This window comes from Haliotis cracherodii, unplaced genomic scaffold (assembly GCF_022045235.1).
Source record: "Haliotis cracherodii isolate W230 unplaced genomic scaffold, xgHalCrac1.p SCAF_19, whole genome shotgun sequence".
Classification (NCBI taxonomy): Eukaryota; Metazoa; Mollusca; class Gastropoda; order Lepetellida; family Haliotidae; genus Haliotis; species Haliotis cracherodii.
In genome coordinates this window covers 18,073,800-18,095,899 of record NW_027266274.1, presented here as the reverse complement: position 1 = coordinate 18,095,899, position 22,100 = coordinate 18,073,800, and the positions used below count along the sequence as shown (strand labels likewise).

Genomic DNA, 22,100 nt, shown 5'->3' with positions numbered 1-22,100 from the left:
GGAGCACATACACATCGAGGCAACATATGTCTGCTGGCATCAAAGTGATTGTTTGTTTGTTGTTTAAAGCCGCACTCAGCAACATTCAAGCTATATGACGGCGGTTTGTAAATAATCGAATCCAGTGATTTACATCATGAACATCGATCCACGCAATTGGGATACAATGACATGCATCAACCAAGTCAGCGAACCTTACCACTCGATCCCGTTAGTCGCCTTTTACGACCAGCATAGTCGCCTCTTAGGGCAAGCATGGGTTGCTGATGACCTATTCTAGCCCGGCGTTAAACAACAAACAAACAAACAAAACAAAATAGGAATGTAGTGCCAAGATTTCCACGCAGACAATGTGCATATTTTGCAGCCTGCATGCACACGGCGGACCCTGACCCTGACCCAGGGACTGGATATGCTCTGTTGCAAATTGACGACATCAGCTGACCCGTTGTCGTGAAGCATCTCGAACTGACGGAGCTCACTACAACAACCCTCCATGCGGACATGGGACAACTGTAGGGGATGATGTGTCTTCCTTTGCCACCATTTCGAGGTGGGAAGCAGAGTTCGAGAGAGGAAGAGACAGCCTAGATGATGACCCAAGACCAGGAAGACCTGCAACTGCCACTACAAGGAACGTGATGATAAAATACCTGATGCCATTACGGATGTTCGACGACTCACGACACGTCACATAGCCAATACAGTACTCGTGAGAGTGTTGATAGCTTTCTGGGGAATGAACTGTACAAGACAAAGCTTTCAGTGCACTGGGTTCCAAGGTCAGATATGTTCCAGGTTCATCGTCTCTCGTGAGAATGTACGTCGTGTTGCAGCAGACATTGCTGATGTCCTCATTTGAGTAGCCATGGAGCAATCTTGGGTTCTCCTCACCGGCCAGAGTCTAAACAACAGTCAAGGCGGTGGAAACAATTAACGTCTCCTTGTCCGGAAAAAAGGCGAGGTCTTCTCCGTTAGCTGGCAAGACGATGACGTGCGTTTGCTTTGATTCAAAAGGAATCATACCGAAGGAATAATCTATACCATCCGACCATTAATTATCAGTATTATGCTAATCCTTACAGGTAACTGCGTGAGAATATCAAGGCTGATCGTCGTGTGACTCAATGTACCTGTACATTAGCCAGACCGTGACACTGCACGTGGACATGTACAGTAGCTAGACGGTGACACTGCACGTGTACATGTTCAGTAGCCAGTCCGTGACACTGTACGTGGACATGTACAGTACCCAGGCCGTGACACTGCACGTGGACATGTACAGTAGCCAGTCCGTGACACTGCACGTAGACATGTACAGTAGCCAGTCCGTGACACTGCACGTAGACATGTACAGTAGCCAGTCCGTGACACTGCACGTAGACATGTACGGTAACCAGGCTGTGACACTGCACGTGGACATTTACAGTCGCCAGTCCGTGACACTGCACGTAGACATGTACAGTAACCAGGCTGTGACACTGCACGTGGACATGTACAGTACCCAGACCGTGACACTGCACGTAGACATGTACAGTCGCCAGACCGTGACACTGCACGTAGACATGTACAGTAGCCAGACCGTGACACTGCACGTGGACATGTACAGTAGCCAGTCTGTGACACTGCACGTAGTCATGTACAGTAGCCAGTCCGTGACACTGCACGTGGACATGTACAGTAGCCAGTCTGTGACACTGCACGTAGACATGTACAGTAGCCAGACCGTGACACTGCACGTGGACATGTACAGTAGCCAGTCTGTGACACTGCACGTAGACATGTACAGTCGCCAGACCGTGACACTGCACGTGGACATGTACAGTCGCCAGTCTGTGACACTGCACGTAGACATGTACAGTCGCCAGACCGTGACACTGCACGTGGACATGTACAGTCGCCAGTCTGTGACACCGCACGTAGACATGTACATTCGCCAGTCTGTGACGCTACACGTGGACATGTACTGTCGCCAGTCCGTGACACTGCACGTGGCCATGAAGAGTCGCCAGTCCGTGACACCGCACGTGGACATGTACAGTCGCCAGACCGTGACACTGCACGTGGACATGTACAGTAGCCAGTCGGTTACACCGCACGTGGCCATGAAGAGTAGCCAGTCCGTGACACTGCACGTGGACATGTACAGTAGCCAGTCCGTGACACTGCACGTGGACATGTTCAGTACCCAGACCTTGACACTGCACGTGGACATGTACAGTCGCTAGTCCGTGACACTGCACGTGGACATGTACAGTCGATAGTCCGTGACACTGCACGTGGACATGTACAGTCGCCAGTCCGTGACACTGTACGTGGACATGTACAGTCGCCAGTCCGTGACACTGCACGTGGACATGTACAGTCGCCAGTCCGTGACACTGCACGTAGACATGTACAGTAGGCAGGTCGCGACACTGCACGTGGACATGTTCAGTAGCCAGTAGCCATACACTACAGTACACTTTTAACCAATGTTGTCTATTGAAGTACCTAACAGTTTTAGATGTTTATTTCTAGGTGTACTATAAAATATGTTCTATATATTCTCTATGCAAACTCTCGTATCTGTTGCATGTAAGAGGAACATACAATACAATATACCCCTGGTGATGACAGGAAACCCCTCATACCACAAGGCATCATTCCTGTATACAAGTCCTGTTTGAACCTCATTTAACTCACCTGTTCCATGGTTAATCGACCTGATCTCCGTGACACGGGGTGAAATCAAGGGAAGCTTTTCAAACCACATCAACCTGAACACCATGCGGCCAAACAACTCAAGGGAGATAATCCATGAGAATGCTGCTATCTGATACAGTAGCCATCCTGAACCGCAGTGTCAAACCAAGTGGGCAGTGGTCAGTCATTTATACGGCGCTTCTCGGACTAACTGATTCACTGTTACTTCTCACGTGCGGCGGGAGCCTAGTCGCCTAAAGCGCCACAATTCGCTGTGTTGACCCGGGATCCTATAATCGTGGGTTCGAATCGCTCTGATTAAGATCCATGTTTTATCGGCACCATCGCCGTGCTCGTGCGTTTCACCGAAGTGGTCAGTGTAAATAGGGCCATTAAGCTGTCACATGTCGTGACGCAATTCAAATAGTGTTCGAAATGGCGTTAAAGTTGTTTTCGAATTGGGTTCGAATCCCGGTTCGCCCCGATTATGTTTCTAGGTTTGTCAGCACCATACCCGTGCTCGTGGGTTTCACCGAAGTGGTAAACGTCTGAGACCGGCATCACTTCGGGCTTTTCTCCAAAATTAAGCTGACACGTCGTGATATAACTGGAATACTGTTAAAAGTGGCGTTAAACCCAACTCACTCACACACTCATAACACTACTGCTAATGTTCATCTGCTAAGTGCAAGTATATGTTGAGAAATGTGGATTTACGATATTTCTATTGTTTCTTCTTGAAACCGACGACCGCCTCCGTGGTCTAGTGGTAGAGAGTCCGCCCAGAGAGCGGAAGGTCCGGGGTTCGTTCTCCGGCCACGTCATACCAAAAGACGTTAAAAGATGGTACTTGTTGTTACCCTGTCTTGCGCTCGGCATTAAGGGGCTAAAACAAGGACTGGTCGGCTCGGAGTCTGTATACTGTGTCTGAGTGGGGTATTCATGTTAAACTGCGGCATGGTATCTCAGTGTGCTAGCACTTTAAATCGGCATCAGTCCGGACTAGTACAAGCAGCTACACACACATACACATGCATGCACGTCGCTACATAAGTGCAATAATCTTGGACGCGACGTTAAACCCCATTTCACCTCGTCTTGAAACCGACAATATAGCTGGATGGTTACATTATGAATGGATAGTTATCAACCTAAAATCCCTTAACCGAGAGTAAAAACCGACCTAAAACCTGAAAACCTCGTACCCTTTGTTTGCTCACACATTTGAACCTTGTTATTGTTTTCGCATTGAATATGACGGGAGCCTAACTGCGTGCAGTGTAGTATGGAACACAAGTGATGTGTTTACACACAACGCGTCACCCCAGGATACCCATTCACATCTCGCCGAGGGAGATGCACCGTTATCATCACACCGTTCTCGGCATTGAGCAACTGTCGCGTTAGGTTAATGATGTCGCCTTTCAACGGAAAGGTATGGAGGCCGAGAGGGGACATCGCTTTCTCGCCTTTAATTTCGGCCGAGAGTAAGCGATGACACGAGACGTGAAAGCGATAGCACGAGACGAGAAAGCGATAGCACGAGGAGAGAAAGCGATAGCACGAGGAGAGAAAGCGATAGCACGAGGTGAGAAAGCGATATCACGAGACGAGAAACCGATAGCACGAGGAGAGAAAGCAATAGCACGAGACAAGAAACCGATAGCACGAGGTGAGAAAGCGATATCACGAGTGTGTGTGTGTGTGTGTGTGTGTGTGTGTGTGTGTGTGTCTGGGTTAGTGTGTGTTAGTGTCTCTGTGTGTGTGTGTGTATGTCTGTGTGTGTATGTGCGTGTGTGTGTGTGTGTGTGTGTGTGTGTGTGTGTGTGTGTGTGTGTGTGTGTGTGTGTGTGTGTGTGTGTGTGTGTGTGTGTGTGTGTGTGTGTGTGTGTGTGTGTGTGTGTGTGTGATTCGTTATGTTATCTTTTTCATTGGGGGGGGGGGGGGGGGGGGGGCTGAGGGGTTTTTTTTCATAAAAGTTAGCTGTCACATTCCAAATTATACCTATGGAGAGAATGTTGAAATGCTCTCACTATTCACTAAATCACAATAATTGCACAGACGTATGTGATTTTACAACATTCCACGGACTTATAAATGTAATTGATTCATTTATGGCTCTTTTTAGGGGTTTTAAGGGACCATCACGCCGTCAGCCCGTGGCGGGTCATAGCAATACTCTCTAAATAAATCAGGTTAAAATCTAAATATATGCTATTCGAAAGAAGTTAAAGAACGCCTGATTCTTTTATATGGCCATGGTTAGTCAGTCATGGCTGATTATATTGAAAAAAATGGTCTTAAATTGTGGGTGTTCTTTAACTTGTTTTGAGTAGTATATGATGTTACAGTGTGAATGCCACACAACACACGGAACTTTAAAATAGAACACCTGACAAGAATAAAAATAAATGAGAGTTATCTCCCATTGATTCGTGAATACAGTTGCATATTGGAATTTGAGTGTGTGAGTGAGTATGGTTTTACGCCGTTTTTAACAATATTCCAGCAATATCACGGCGGGGGACACCAGAAATGTCTTTTGTCTGCATAATGTACCTCCATAATTATCAGCATAATTGCCATTCCTAAATCGGACGAGCGTGTATTCGGTGTCAAATCCAAATCTGTTGACCGACAAAATAATTCTTTGGACAAACCCGTGTTCAAACCCCTCAAGAATACACGCCCTCCACCAATGTGAATAATCTATTATTTGATTCACAGTTTCAGGTCAAATACAGATCATGTTCAGGTCAAATACAGATCATGTTCAGGTCGTGTTCAGGTTGAGGTTGTGTTGCGGTATTGAGGTCGTGTTCAGGTTGTGCTTGCATTGTGTAAGGGTTGTGCTATTGTTGCGCCTAACTCGTAAGTAACCATAGTGACACAATAAACACATGAGAGGAGCTGCTGGAGGTGCTGTTTATGGCACACTGTCGTGTGTAATACAATGATACGAGGGTCAAACTGCGCGCCAGGACGGAGACTTGCGGATACGTCCGGGGCGACAACTTCAGACATCAGCAGCAGGTGGAGACTGGCATGTGGCGTATATAGACACCTACAGACACGAAATCAAAGATTTAGAATCATTATTGATGAATGATTTTTGTGTTTGTTGGTAATCGCCGCACTCAGCATATTCCAGCTATATGACGGCTGTCTGTAAATAATTGAGTCTGGACCAGACAATCCAGTGATTGATATCATGAGCATCGATCCACGCAATTGGGATAAGAATAGCCACCATATATCGATGCCTCATAAAAAGCTGCCTATGATACAGCAGCTGAACAATATCAGCAACACTACAATTTAAGTAACATCAGTATGTACGTATCAGCATCATTATGATATCGGCATTGTTACTACAGCAGCAACACTTTCATACGTAAGTACACTGATATCAGTAGATCTCACTGACAACTGTGTCACTTTAATATCATCTTCATATTTCACATTGTTTGCATTACGACGTACTGCAATGCATTTGATTACAGTTTGACTTGAACTCCATGAGGTCGGTACATGTGACTTGACCTCCATAAAGTCGGTACATGTGACGTGACCTTCATGAGGTCGGTACATGTGACTTGACCTCCATGAGGTCGGTACATGTGACTTGACCTCCATGAGGTCGGTACGTGTGACTTGACCTCCATGAGGTCGGTACGTGTGACTTGACCTCCATGAGGTCGGTATATGTGACTTGACCTCTGTGAGATCGGTATATACCCATTCGGATGCAGCGCGTCTCACCTCGTCTATGTTGCCTGTAAACATGGGCTCTCCCCTGTTGCCTCGGCCTATTCTCACAGCACACGGACTTCTGACGATTTCTGTCCAACCAATATCAGTGCATAAAGTCACGTAAGAAATGAAAACGAAAGTCTGTTGTTGTATGTACTTTGATCACATTATATGTGTTATGTATCTGAATTGACCACTTCAATGTGTGACGGGTTGTCTGCAAAACAATGACCGTCACATGTCTAAGTTAAGAAATGCATCACGTTGAGTTTAGCGATAGGGTCCAGCATGTTGCATAAGACTGTAGCCTTAAACCTCCGCCCTGGCCTCTCACCTGTGCTCTCAACCTAACACCTTCCCTCTGTTTATTGAGCAGTTTCAATCGGCTCGGCTCCGTCCAAAAGGACCCGATCAGCATTGGCAGCATTTCCGAATTTTTTGTTTTACTGTTTGTTTCTTGTTTAACGCCGCAATATTCAAGCTATATGACAGCGATCTGTAAATAATCGAGTCTGGACCAGACAATCCAGTGATTGATAACATAAGCATCGATCCACAAAACTGGGATTTTAGACCCCACCCTTTAAAAAATGCTTGATCCGCCCTTGACTAGTCTGTTATGGCGAAGCTACAGAGGTAGCAGAAAGAATTTTGCGTGAGATTGGTTTGCTTCTTCAAGTTTGAATTTCGCAGTTTTTTTCAATCAATCATCATATGTTTTTTCTCCCCTTGTGCATCAGCAACAAACGATGAATGCCTTGAAAATGCAATTGTTTTAATTTCGATTGTTCATAAACAAAAATAGATGCTCACCGCCTTCCGCTTGAACACTTTCGCTCGTGCTTGATGACGCAACATCTCTGTCCTTAATGTTCAGATCGAGGCTCTGGCCATCATAACGCATCGTGGCCACCAGCCAGGTGGCGCTGCTTGTCTGAGAGGATAAAGATGACGTTTCATTTACACTCATATTACAAGTTATGTCCCTTCTATGTCCCTCCTATTGACCAATCAGATTCCACCTATCGCATAACTTTCATTTCTTTAAACAAAATGGCGGCCCTAAGTCAAGAGGTATGATCGATAATTAAGATCTATATCGTAATAACACCTGTCTTGCCTAGCGGTAAGTTGCCTGAGCACCTTGATTTCAAACATGAACGGTATACATCTTTCAAATCCTGCAATCAACCGAAATCTTCATGGCAGTTTAAGATCATCGGAGGTCGATTTCATTACTCTATTTTGATTGAACTATGCATTGACTCGTAAGTCCAGCCAAACACAAACTCAGAAATTCCAGCCAAGTTCGGCAAGGGTAGAAACTGGACTGTTATAGTCAGTTAACTCCCTTGGCTCGAGAAGATGACCTAAGGGTCAAACCCACCGCAAAGTTCCATCGTAGGGATTGGCTGTAGTCGGTGGAGTTGGTCTTGATGCCGGCGCTGAGTGTCCTCGCGGCTGGGTTTACAGTCATGAACAGCGTGGCCTGACCGGGGTCTGCGTTGTAGCAGCCGTTACTGACGAGCACCTGCCCGGAGCTGCTTGACGAGAAGTACTGGAAGGTCACCCTCACCCACACGGGGTATGGCCAGTCGATGTTCTGGTAGTGGTAGACGGTGAGGTAGGCGGAGTTTTGGAAGACGCCGTACCCCCCAAGGAACACAACGTCAACATTGCCGACGTATTTCCACGTGCCCGAGTTGTCGTTGAAGCCCCATTGGCCTCCGTCGTTCATGTCAGTCAGGAAGTCCAGCTTGCATTCTGAATCAGAGTGAGTGAGTGAGTGAGTGAGTGGCTGAGTGAGTGAGTGGCTGAATGAGTGAGTGAGTGAGTGAGTGAGTGGCTGAGTGAGTGAGTGAGTGAGTAAGTGAGTGAGAGAGTGAATGAGTGAATGAGTGAGTGGCTGGGTGAGTGAATGAGTGAGTGAGTGGCTGAGTGAGTGAGTGAGTAAGTGAGTGAGAGAGTGAATGAGTGAATGAGTGAGTGGCTGGGTGAGTCAATGAGTGGCTGAGTGAGTGAATGAGTGAATGGCTGAGTGAGTGGCTGAGTGAGTGGCTGAGTGAGTGGCTGAGTGAGTGAGTGAGTGGCTGAGTGAGTGAGTGAGTGAGTGGCTGGGTGAGTCAATGAGTGGCTGAGTAAGTGAGTGAGTGAGTGGCTGAGTGAGTGGCTGAGTGAGTGGCTGAGTGAGTGAGTGAGTGGCTGAGTGAGTGAGTGAGTGGCTGAGTGAGTGGCTGAGTGAGTGGCTGAGTGAGTGAGCGAGTGAGTGAGTGAGTGGCTGAGTGAGTGGCTGAGTAAGTGAGTGAGTGAGTGAGTGAGTGGCTGAGTGAGTGAGTGATTGGCTGACTGAGTGAGTGAGTGAGTGTTACTACTGCTGAGCGAGTGAGTGTGTGAGTGAGTGAGTGAGTGAGTGGCTGAGTGAGTGAGTGAGTGAGTGAGAGAGTGAATGAGTGAGTGGCTGGGTGAGTCAATGAGAGGCTAAGTGAGTGGCTGAGTGAGTGAGCGAGTGAGTGAGCGAGTGGCTGAGTAAGTGAGTGGCTGAGTGAGTGAGTGAGTAAGTGAGTGTTACTACTGCTGAGCGAGTGAGTGAGTGAGTGAGTGAGTGAGTGAGTGGCTGTCTGTCTGTCACTGTACATACCTTGTAGTTCCTTCAAACAGGTGTCAGCCCCCGGTACACGGTTACTGCACGAGCAGACAGTGGCGTCCCAGGCCTGCCTCTCGGGGCACCGTCTCTTGTGGGTGCGGGCGTGATCGGGGGTAAGGAAGTTACAGGGAGACTCAGGGTCCGCCGTGTGCATGCAGGCTGCAAAATATGCACAATGTCTGTGTGGAAATCTTGGCACTACATTCCTATCTTGTTTTGTTTGTTTGTTGTTTAACGCCGGGCAACCCATGCTTGCCGTAAAAGGTGACTATGTTTGTCGGAAGAGGCGACTAACGGGATCGGGTAATCAGCCTCGCTGACTTGGTTGATGCATGTCATCGTATCCCAGTTGCGTGGATCGATGCTCATGATGTCAATCACTGAATTGTCTGGTCCAGACTCCATTATTTACAGACCGCCGTCATATAGCTGGAATATTGCTAAGTGCGGTGTCAAAAAACACCACTAACAACAAGTAATTGTGTTAAAACAGTGAGCGACCTCTACATACCTGGCTGCTCCCCACCACACGGGACGGTACACTCCGTCTCTCCCACAGTGCAGTACCCAAGGTGAGGGTCAAACCTCTGCCCCCCGGGGCAACACTGGGAGACAAGTTCTCCCCCCGCACACTGGTAGTAGCTGCGACAAGACGCTGGGTCCGTGTAGTTCCGGGCGGCACAGCTCACCCCCGACTACAACAAAGAACGAGCACCTTGCTACCTGTTTTATTCCTAGGAACTGGTGTGCCCATCCATTTGCTCGGGGCATCAGTACTTTGACGCACGTGGAGTCGCCAAGAAGAACATGTACGTAGTTGTTCAACGTTGCATGGAACGTATTTTAGTTGTACCACGTCGTCCTAAAAGGCCAAGTGAAGCCATTGTTGAACGCGGTAATGGTGATGTCCAACAACAGATCAGGCCGGAACCCAGGACCATGGGATCTGTCCTAGCAACGCCACCAGAGGATCTGCCCTTGAAGCACGACCATAGGGCCTTGTCTCAGCAAAACGATCACATGATATGTGCTAGCTACGCGACAATAGGACCTGTTTTCCCTTCACGTTAGGGTATTATTGTCCCAGGTGGAGGACCATAGGATCTCGTCCTAGCTACACGACCATAGGATCTCGTCCTAGCCTCACGAACATTGGATCCCTCCCTAGCTACACGACCATAGGATCTCGTCCTAGCCTCACGACCAAAGGAACTCGTCCTAGCTACACGACCATTGAATCCCGTCCTAGCTACACGACCATAGGATCCCGTCCTAGCTACACGACCATAGGATCCCGTCATAGCCTCACGATCATTGGATCCCGCCCTAGCTACACGACCATTGGATACCGCCCTAGCTACACGACCATAGGATCCCTCCCTAGCTACACGACCATAGGATCTCGTCCTAGCTCCACGACCATTGGATCCCTCCCTAGCTACACGACCATAGGATCTCGTCCTAGCTATACGACCATAGGATCTCGTCCTAGCTACACGACCATTGAATCCCGTCCTAGCTACACGACCATAGGATCCCTCCCTAGCTACACGACCATAGGATCTCGTCCTAGCTACACGACCATAGGATCCCGTCATAGCCTCACGACCATTGGATCCCGCCCTAGCTACACGACCATTGGATACCGCCCTAGCTACACGACCATAGGATCCCTCCCTAGCTACACGACCATAGGATCTCGTCCTAGCTACACGACCATTGGATCCCTCCCTAGCTACACGACCATAGGATCTCGTCCTAGCTATACGACCATAGGATCTCGTCCTAGCTACACGACCATTGAATCCCGTCCTAGCTACACGACCATAGGATACCACCCTAGCTACACGACCATAGGATCTCGTCCTAGCTACACGACCATGAATTCCGCCCTAGCTACACGACCATTGGATTCCGCCCTAGCTACACGACCATTGGATACCGCCCTAGCTACACGACCATAGGATCCCGTCCTAGCTACACGACCATTGGATCTCGCCCTAGCTACGCCACCAAAGGATCTGTCCCAGCCTCACGACCATACGGTCTGTCCTAATTACACGACCATTGGATCCCGCTCTAGCTACGCCACCAAAGGATCTGTCCCAGCCTCACGACCATACGGTCTGTCCTAGCTACACGACCATTGGATCCCGCCCTAGCTACACGACCATTGGATCCGTCCTGGCTAAATGACTTAACCCAGCACTACTTCCGGTGTCCTCGACCAGTAGGTCACACACACAGCCTTCTATTTTATCACACAAAGATGCTTATACGAACGTTAGTTTCGAGAGATTCGACATGCTTTGTTGACACTCATTATATGTGGTGCCATAGCTGAAATAGACAAGGGCAAGTGAGTGAGTGAGTGAGTGAGTGAGTGAGTGAGTTGGGTTTAACGCCACTTGGAACAGTATTCCAGTTATATCAGAGCTTATTGTGGGAGGTAAGCCTGATGGATGCTGACCTTAGACATTTCGCACTTTGATGAAACCCAAGACCAAGGGTATGGTGCTGACAATCCAAGAAACATACATGGCGAACCGGGATTCGAACCCACGATGACATATTTCTGCCTAAGGGGCGCAATTAGGTAATAAGTAAGAATAAGGCCTTGTTGGGGTGATTCTAAGCAGACCTGACATCCTCGGTTGACCTGGAAGCCCTGGTTGGCGAGACAACACCGGGGCGCGAGGGTCGGGCCGTACTCGTCCTGCTCACACTGGTAGTACAGTTCACATGAGTCGGAGAACGGGTGGACAGTCACGCTAGAGGGTGCGCAGTAATCTGGAATAGTAGTGATAGTAGTCTGGAATAGTGATGACAGTAGTCTGGAATAGTAGTGACAGTAGTCTGGAATAGTGGTGACAGTAGTCTGGAATAGTGGTGACAGTAATCTCGAATAGTGGTGACAGTAGTCTGGAATAGTGGTGACAGTAATCTGGAATAATGGTGACAGTAGTCTGGAATAGTGGTGACAGTAATCTGGAATAGTGGTGACAGTAATCTCGAATAGTGGTGACAGTAGTCTGGAATAGTGGTGACAGTAATCTGGAATAATGTTGACAGTAATCTGGAATAGTGGTGACAGTAATCTGGAATAGTAGTGACAGTAGTCTGGAATAGTAGTGACAGTAATCTGGAATAGTGATGACAGTAGTCTGGAATAGTGGTGACAGTAATCTCGAATAGTGGTTACAGTAATCTGGAATAGTGATGACAGTTATCTCGAAAAGTAGTGATGGTAATCTGGAGAAGAAATATTTTAGAATACTAGTCAATAGAGAAAGTATTTTTAACAAGAGTCAGTAGAGAAAGTATTGAAGAAAAGTGACAGTGATCTGGATCAGTGGTCACTGTGAGATGGACATAGGATGACGTCAATCTGAAATAGCAATGACGACAGATGACGAGTGATTGCATTAGTTATAAACAAATATGTCGTTAAAAGGATTGTGACGGATATGTAGGTTCTGCTGCCAGTAGACATGTTCTGACTGCAATCTTGAAATTTGAGTTCCCGTTTTATTGGTCTAGATTAGTAGCACTTACCACACCCTCCGACTGGCGACTGTAGGACGGTACTGGGGTTGTCACATGCCATCTTGTCCGCGTCGTACAGATAGCCCATGGGACAGGTCTGCTCGTGAGGTCCATCCTCGCTGCACTGGTAGTACTTGTCGCAGCGGCCAGGGTAAGGGAAAAGAAGAGTCTCGCCACCGTGCCAGTTCGAACATGCTGCTCCCGGGGCCGACGCCCCAGGGGTCTCGGTACTAGAAATTGGAACTGGCAGGGTGCTAGTACGCCCTGAAACTGACCCTGTGTTAGAGAGACGGCAGGACATTATTTGAATTTGATGTTTATGTATGTTATATAAAAATGAATTGAAAATATTGATGTAATACTGCAACTAAGACAATATATACACAACGTCTAAACACCATTTACACAACGTCAACACAACATATACACAATATTTACACACTTTTTACACAGCGTTTCCACAACGACGACACAACGTCAATACAATGTCCACATTACGCCTATATAACGTCTAAATGGACACACGTAGTCGACACAACGTTTACGGAACGACGTGGGACGGAGTGTGTCCATATACAACAAACATTGTTTAACTATGATAAACGCTCATCTTACCATTGCACTGCAGACTGTTGTCTGTGATGAACTGCGAGAACCCAAGGCTATTTCCAAGTATGTTGAACACAAAAGGAATCGTAGATGCCGAGTTGTAGGCGAGAAGACCCACTGGAAATATCCGAACGTCGATATCCTGGACGGCAGAGAGTCTGTTGACGTAGTCTCTGACGACAGCCGTGGAGGACAGGGGGCTGGTGAAGATGAGTACGAGCGTGATTGGGTTACCATTGGCGGTCGATCTGATGTTCTTGTTGACCAGGAACGCCAGAGTCTCCGAGACGACTCCTGCTCTGGCGGTGGTGGTCACTCCTGACATGATGTTCCGGATCTGATTTTGTGACACAGAGGAGTCGATGGAGACATATTCGCTGGGGCCTTGGTCAGTGAACGCGGTCACGCTGACCCGTGTGTCGGGATTGGTGGACTTGGCGTCCAGGACGAATAGTTCGACTTGGTCAAGGTAGTTTCTGATGCCACCCAGGAACTGCGTGGACAGGGTCGACGCCTCAAACACAACGTGTACGTCAGCAGGGGGGTAGCTGCATCCTTTTACTGAAAACATTGCAGCGTTAGATAGACGCTTGTGATTAAATGCCAACAACATCGACATTTGGACACGGATGTGTATTGTATTTCGTAAACTCGTTAAAAGAGATTCCGAGAAATACCGTTATGTCAATTAGGTTCATTGCTACTTACTACACTCAATTTACTGCAAGTTATGTTTGATGGATTATTGTTAATACTCTATAAACTGAGGGAATTAACTGTTTAAATGAGACGAGTTTTCTCAATATACCGGTCACGGCGGTTGACATTACACATGGGATAACAAACTATAACTGCCTAGTTTCTTACGAAGTAGAATCAGCACAAACATAAAACATAGCCTTTTGTGTTTTAGGGGGAACGTTACTATAAGATGTTAACTTGACGACTTCCTATGATTGCCCCGGACAAGTTGGACATAGATTCATCAGCACGGATAAAACACTGGGAAAGTCCCAGAGAATACCCACAGCCTGTGTGTCGGGGCGAAGTTTCAGTGCACCTATTTGTTTCGATAGCGTTGTGGTGAAGGATGCTAATTACATCATTGGTATTCTGCTTCTGACGCAGTAGCGACCGTTACTATCTAACGGGTAAGCCCAAACCATTCACACAAACATTGTAGGATGTACCGACCTACATTGCGACTATGCGTCTGTTTTATAGTTTTATATGTACATTTTTTATGGATTTATTATATTGCACTTCTTCCATTTCCAGTCTGTATGTACATATTTATGGATTTATCATTATTGCACGTCTTCAAGTGCCAGTTTGTATGTACATTTTTGATGGATTTATTATATTGCACTTCTTCAAGTGCCAGTTTGTATGTACATTTTTTATGGATTTATTATATTGCACTTCTTCAAATGCCAGTTTGTATGTACATTTTGTATGGATTTATTATATTGCACTTCTTCAAGTGTCAGTTTGTATGTACATATTTGATGGACTTATTATATTGCACTTCTTCAAGTGCCAGTTTGTATGTACATATTTGATGGATTTATCATTATTGCACTTCTTCAAGTGTCAGTTTGCATGTACATATTTGAAATATTTATACTCATATCACGTCTTCAAGTGCCAATCTGTATGTACATACTTGAAGCATGTATCCTCATATCACGTCTTCAAATTCCAGTTTGTATGTATATATGTGAGGTATTTATCTTAATGTCACTTCTCCAAGTTCCAGTTTTTATGTACATATTTGAAGTATTTATCCTCATATTACGTCTTCAAGTACAATTGTGTATGGACATATCTGTACCATCAATTGTTATTCAATTTCCTCAAGTATCAGGTTTTTTTATGTATCCATCTGTAGTATATATCATTATATATCATTAGTACCAATCTTGTCGCTTTATGTATATAGTAAAGATATGACACGTTGGATTCAGCCTCTCTTACTTCAAGTACCAGTTAGCATGTCTGTGAGTAGGTCATTGCGTTTATGATTATTTTTGTTTTAAAGACTCTTTTTTTAAAGTTCTTAGATCAGGTTTACGGCACTTAAACCTGATGTCCTATGCAAATCCAAATGTGCCTTGTTCCATATGTTCTCATAGGCTTTCCTTTTAGGTAAACACTTGACTTGTCTTTGCATGTATTTGTGATGGGGCCACCTTTTCAGGAACACCTGTTATCATCACTATTTGCTACTTGAGTCGGGGGACACCAGAAATAGGCTTCACACATTACCCATGTGGGGTGATCATGATATAGTCGGAAACGTACAATCGACTTTGCTTTCAGCAGATATTTCTTATAAATATGGAAAGGGTTTTGTCGCTTTTATTGGTATAGCGCAGCTGCTATCTGTTACAGTATTATCAGCGGTGATGCTTCTTGGGTGCAGTGCATGGGTATAAACGAAAGATGGACCACATTCGATGAGTACACTTGAGTCATCAACATATAATACACGTTCTATCTACCCCGTGTTACCATGGGAGGGGGGGGGGGGGGGGGGATTTCATTATTTAGTTTGAAAATATGAGATTCAGGGCATTCCATCGACATTCCATTATGTTGAATACCCCTGGACACATTCGTCACCAAATGTTACCATCTCCATGTCTCTAATTAGTAACTTCCCACAGAACATCTCCCACATATGAGAGTCATTTCATTGGACGCTTATCGTCAGTGTCGGGCTATTCGGTCATTTCATTGGACGGACTATTCGAAAAACACATAATTTTTATGTTTAGAACTATGAGCCTGAATTTTTATAAAAGTCCGAAGCATCATTATTTTTAAGATTTTCGGGGACAATGGTTTTTTTTAAAATCCCCAGCCACTGAATATCGAATAGTTTGTCCCTAAAGATGATGTTATTGGATCAAAAGGGTCCCGGCATTTTGCTTGAGATCACGCAGGTACGTTGATTCATGAGTATATAAAAAAGCTGGACGTTACTTACGTGTTTGTATAGTGGGTGTCGGAAGTGTTGCCATAGCAACTAAAGTCAGCAGGATGCCTGCCCACATCTTCGGTCGTGACGTGGCCTCTAGGCTACAAATAAAAACACACCTGTAACGAAGAGCGAAGAATACAACCCAAACTAAAGCATTCATAATTTCGAATGCTACACATTCCTTGAACTGCATGTTAGAACGATATAGTCTGTTCAAGCATCATGTTCAAATATCACACACAAGTGCCACGCACAAGTACTATGCACAAGTAGCAAGTCCAAGTAACAAGAACCATGTCCAAGTACCATGGCCAAGTACCATGTCCATGTAACATGTTCAAGTACCATGTCCAAGTAACAATTTCCAAATACCATGTCCAAGTACCATGTCCAAGTACCATATCCAAGTACCATGTCCAAGTAACAATTTCCAAATACCATGTCCAAGTACCATGTCCAAGTACCATGTCCAAGTACCATGCTCAAGTACCATGTCCAAGTACCATGTCCAAGTACCATGTCCAAGTACCATGTCCAAGTACCATGGCCAAGTAACAATTTCCAAATACCATATCCAAGTACCATGTCCAAGTAACAATTTCCAAATACCATGTCCAAGTACCATGTCCAAGTAACAATTTCCAAATACCATGTCCAAGTACCATGTCCAAGTACCATGCTCAAGTACCATGTCCAAGTACCATGTCCAAGTACCATGTCCAAGTACCATGTCCAAGTACCATGTTCAAGTACCATGTTCAAGTACCATGTCCAAGTAACAATTTCCAAATACCATGTCCAAGTACCATGTCCAAGTGCCATGTCCAAGTACCATGTCCAAGTACCATGTTCAAGTACCATGTTCAAGTACCATGTTCAAGTACCATGTCCAAGTAACAATTTCCAAATACCATGTCCAAGTACCATGTCCAAGTGCCATGTCAAAGTACCATGCTCAAGTATCATGTTCAAGTAACATGTTCAAGTATCGTGCCTAAATACCACGCCCATCCAAGTACCATGCTCAAGTACCATGTCCAATTACCATGTCCAAGTGCCATGTCCAAGTGCAATGTCCAAGTGCAATGTCCAAGTACCATGTCCAAGTACCATATCCAAGTACCACGCACAAGTAGCAAGTCCAAGTAACAAGTACCGTGTCCAAGTACCATGTCCAAGTACTATGTCAAAGTACAATGTCCAAATACCATGTCCAAATACCATGTCCAAGTACCATGTCCAAGTGCCATGTCCAAGTACCATGTCCAAATTGCATGTTCAAGTATCATGCCTAATTACCACGCCCACCCAAGTACCATGCTCAAGTATCATGTTCAAGTGACATGTTCAAGTATCGTGCCTAAATACCACGCCCATCCAAGTACCATGCTCAAGTACCATGTCCAAGTACCATGTCCAAATACCATGTCCAAGTACCATATCCAAGTGCCATGTCCAAGTACCATGTCCAAGTAACAAGCTCAAGTAACATGTCCATGTACAATGGGGCGGTCGGGTAGCCTAGTGGTTAAAGCGTTCGTTCGTCACGCCGAAGACCCGAGTTCGATTCCCGAAATGGGTACAATGTGTGAAGCCCATTTCTGGTGTCCCCCGCCGTGATATTGCTGGAATATTGCTAAAAGCGGTGTAAAACTCACTCACTCACTCCAAGTACAATGTCCAAGTACAATGTCCGAGTACAATGTCCAAGTACCATGTCCAAGTACCATGTCCAAGTGCAATGACCAAGTACCATGTCCAAGTACCATGTCCAAGTAACAAGCACCATGTCCAAGCACCATGTCCAAGTACCATGTCCAAGTACCATGTCCAAGTACCATGTCCAAGTACCATGTCCAAGTACCATGTCCAAGTTCAATGTCCAAGTGCAATGTCCAAGTACCATGTCAAAGGGCCATGTCCAAATAACATGTTCAGGTAACATGTTCAAGTATCATGCCTAAATACGACGCCCACACAAGTACCATGCTCAAGTACCATATTCAAGTATCACTTTCAAGTACCATATTCTAGTATTACTTTCAAGTACCGTATTCAAGTATCACTTTCAAGTATCATATTCAAGTATCACTTTCAAGAACCATATTCAAGTATCACTTTCAAGAACCATATTCAAGTATCACTTTCAAGAACTATATTCAAGTATCACTTTCAAGTACCATATTCAAGTATCACTTTCAAGTACCAAATTCAAGTATCACTTTTAAGTATCACTTTCAAGAACCATATTTAAGTATCACTTTCAAGTACCGTATTCAAGTATCACTTTCAAGAACCATATTCAAGTATCACTTTCAAATACCATATTCAAGTATCACTTTCAAATACCATATTCAAGTATCACTTTCAAGTACCAAATTCAAGTATCACTTTCAAGAACCATATTCAAGTATCACTTTCAAGAACCATATTTAAGTATCACTTTCAAGTATCATATTCAAGTATCACTTTCAAGTATCATATTCAAGTATCACTTTCAAGTACCATATTCAAGTATCACTTTCAAGAACCATATTCAAGTATCACTTTCAAGAACCATATTCAAGTATCACTTTCAAGTACCAAATTCAAGTATCACTTTCAAGTACCATATTCAAGTATCACTTTCAAGAACCATATTTAAGTATCACTTTCAAGTACCGTATTCAAGTATCACTTTCAAGTATCATATTCAAGTATCACTTTCAAGTACCATATTCAAGTATCACTTTCAAGAACTATATTCAAGTATCACTTTCAAATTATGTATAACTCGTGTGACCATATGAATCTATATGAATCGCATGTGTATAGGGTTCGTTGAAAATGTGTTCATCCACCGACCACATTTCTCTGTGCAGTTTTACAATCAGTTATTTCCCTGCAACCTGGGGCCTGTCTGTGGGTCTTTATGGTAAGCAACAACGCACGATAATAAACCACATGCTCAGCAGAACTGTGTAAATCGTTAACCTTTAAGCTATTCGTCCTATGCACATGTTTATTTAACATTTGTGACTTTTAAAGGGATCAAGAGATCAGTTGAGAAGCAAGACAAAGAGAGGCCACGTCCATGGGTTACCAGAGCACTGGCACTGTATCAGCCTTCCCCAGACAGACTGTAAAGTTTGTGTGTAGGGGGGGGGGGGGGGAAGTGGGGGGGGGGGGGGGGGTCCAGCACCATCACCTACAGGTGACGTCACATGATGATGATTACAGATCACAATATAGTTTAATAATAGTATATAATTAACTCATAACAGAATAACCCTACACTATTGCAGATATTGATGTCATCATTTTTATTGCATTCAAAAAGGTAGAGCTATGATATTAGAAAGAAGTGAGTGAGTATGTTTTTAAGCCACTTTTAACAATGTACCAGCAATAGCAAGGCGGGGCTTCCAAAAATGGGCTTCACACATTGTATCCGTATGGGGTATCGAACCCGGGACTTCGGTGTGGCGAGCGAACGCTAAACTATACGGCTTCTCCCCCATCTCTTATGTCATGCAGTAATAGTATATTGAAACCCGTACGTGTGCGCTTTTTTCCATGGCGATAGTTTAAATTATTAGCTCTTGGGTTATGAAGAAGGTAGGATATAGTAGGTTACTCTTAGATAGAATATTGGTAAATATAGGTAGGTGCCCTTCTATCCCAGCACACTAGAGTTTGACAAGATGACCTTTGAATTTGAACAAGATATTCAACCGATGCAAGGTATGTTTTAGGAAAGCAAAGCATCGAATATATAATATAAAACGTCAAGCCGCTTTAGCATCCTTCTAATAACAAGAGCTTTGAATTGACAGCATCTTTCTAATAACCAGAGCTTTGAATTGACAAGCTATACTACCGTCCTTCTGATAACAAGAGCTTGGAATTGACAAGCTATACTAGCGTCCTTCTGATAACCAGAGCTTTCAACTGACGACCTAAACTAGCATCATAGCTAGCTTTGACAATGCATATGTCATGCTATCGCTTTTCGGGTAGCCGATATTTAATGTCGACATGAAGAGTGAGGTAAGCGAGAGCCCATGTGAATAAATTGAATACTCACTTTTTTATGTATTTCCTAATTTCCCAAAAGTAATTGGTGCTCTTCACAAGATACAGAAGTCTGATGTACTTCAAAAGTTGAGACTGTATGAGGTTTAAACATTACACGCACCTTCTCATTGTCTGTGTAATTCAGGCTACAAATCTATCACTCTATTTATATCTAGTAAATAGACAAAGATTATTTGTGCAAACAGCTGCTGAGATCGGTGATCCCACGATGTAGATAGCTAGTGTGCGTTGTCATGGAGTCAACACTGAGGGAGTACTATGGAGGTCCTGACGAGGGTGGGGCACATGTCAGATCTCACAACCAGGAAGTTGAATGTTTTAATTGCATCAAGCTCTTGCAGTTTTGTTTGCGTAAATCAAGAATTTTAGAAATGGTGTATAAAACCTCATGTTTAAAGAGCAAAGATTTGAGTCCCAAAGGCGACTTAGAGCTCGTTCGAGATTTGCTCTGACAACATCAAGCTTGTTCCATCGATGCCGGCCTAGGTCGCTTTGGAAGCATTGCGTTGTGCTGTGTGGGTTGTGCATTAGGTAAGTAAACTCAACCTGCTCGGACCAATACCTGCGAGTGTCTGTGTTTAAGGAATAATAATACCGTGTAAATACCCCGGGGATCTAGTGAACTGCTACAAGGAGATAAGGTTGGGGGATGGGGTGGGGGTGAGTGGGGAGGGTTATATAACATGGAAACCCCAAGAGACGATGAACACACGTATACACAAATTGATCCTAACGTGCTAGGGAGAGTTGCACTTTTCCAAGTTTCCGAGATAGCATTGAATCTTATATTGTTTACTGAAAGCAGTGTTGTGTAATTCTGAGTGATCTATTTAAACTAGGGGCGGTCGGGTAGCCTAGTGGTTAAAGCGATCTAGTCATAATCCCTGCTCCTACAGTTTTATCACAACAGTTTTATCACTAGGTCAGGTAGCCTAGTGGTTAAAGCGTTCGCTCGTCACACCGAAGACCCGGGTTCGATTCCCGACATGGGTACAATGTGTGAAGCCCATTTCTGGTGTCCCCCGCCGTGATATTGCTGGAATATTGCTAAAAGCGGCGTAAAACCAAACTCACTCACTCACTCACTATTTAAACTAGCTTCGCGATCGTTATAATACCACAAATGGCATTACCAGCAGCGGGTCATGCATGGGTTGACGTCACGCGGTGTGAGATGCCTTCACGTGTCTGGTGTTTGCACTATCCAGGTATAGGCTTAGGGTTTTCACTACGGATCCATTACTCAATCAGAAAACTATACTGAGGTGCCAGTGATGACTTTAGGCTTAACACCTCCCTGGCAGTGACACGTGTACACTCTCTCTCTCTCTCTCTCTCTCTCTCTCTCTCTCTCTCTCTCTCTCTCTCTCTCTCTCTCTCTCTCTCTCTCTCTCTCTCTCTCTCTCTCTCTCTCTCTCTCTCTCTCTCTCAGCCTCAGTTTGATCGAACAGCTGAATTCGTTGCAGCAGTGTCACAGTGGTAAGTTTCATGCGTCCCGCGTTAGGTTTTACACCAAGTGCCGGAGGGGATACCTACAATAACTTTATGTTATCGACATCTTTTAAGATGACATTGTAAAAGAATTAATTCAAACAGATGTTCGACTGAGCTCAGGTGAACTTGTGCTATGTCACGTGAATTTCATTGACTCGGAAAAAGCGTGCTTTCCCTCTTGTCTAGTACGTGGCGGGAATAAAGGATTTTTTCCTCGCTGAGAATTGTATTGCCCTCCAAGGCGGGATACAAAGTATTTAATCAATGTAACGTGAACCAATCAGATCTCATCATTCTGACATACAG

General features: G+C 44.9%; 2 protein-coding genes across 2 annotated transcripts; one reads left to right on the top strand and one right to left on the bottom strand.

Annotated features, from left to right (window-relative positions):
* The first annotated feature begins 1,241 nt into the window (after positions 1–1,241).
* LOC139466628 (dynein heavy chain-like) lies at positions 1,242–2,228 on the top strand. The gene has a single exon (XM_071248216.1). The coding sequence runs from the start codon at positions 1,242–1,244 to the stop codon at positions 2,226–2,228; it is 987 nt and encodes a 328-aa protein (XP_071104317.1).
* Positions 2,229–5,603: 3,375 nt separating this feature from the next.
* Positions 5,604–20,479, bottom strand: LOC139467169 (uncharacterized). The gene is made up of 11 exons (XM_071248893.1): positions 20,290–20,479; positions 16,230–16,321; positions 13,244–13,798; positions 12,638–12,904; positions 11,724–11,872; positions 9,594–9,777; positions 9,077–9,241; positions 7,826–8,202; positions 7,252–7,372; positions 6,448–6,527; positions 5,604–5,749 (listed from the first exon to the last, which is right to left on the bottom strand). The coding sequence occupies exons 2-11, from the start codon at positions 16,294–16,296 to the stop codon at positions 5,702–5,704; spliced, it is 2,013 nt and encodes a 670-aa protein (XP_071104994.1). The 5' UTR covers positions 16,297–16,321; positions 20,290–20,479; the 3' UTR covers positions 5,604–5,701.
* Between the last annotated feature and the right edge of the window lie 1,621 nt (positions 20,480–22,100).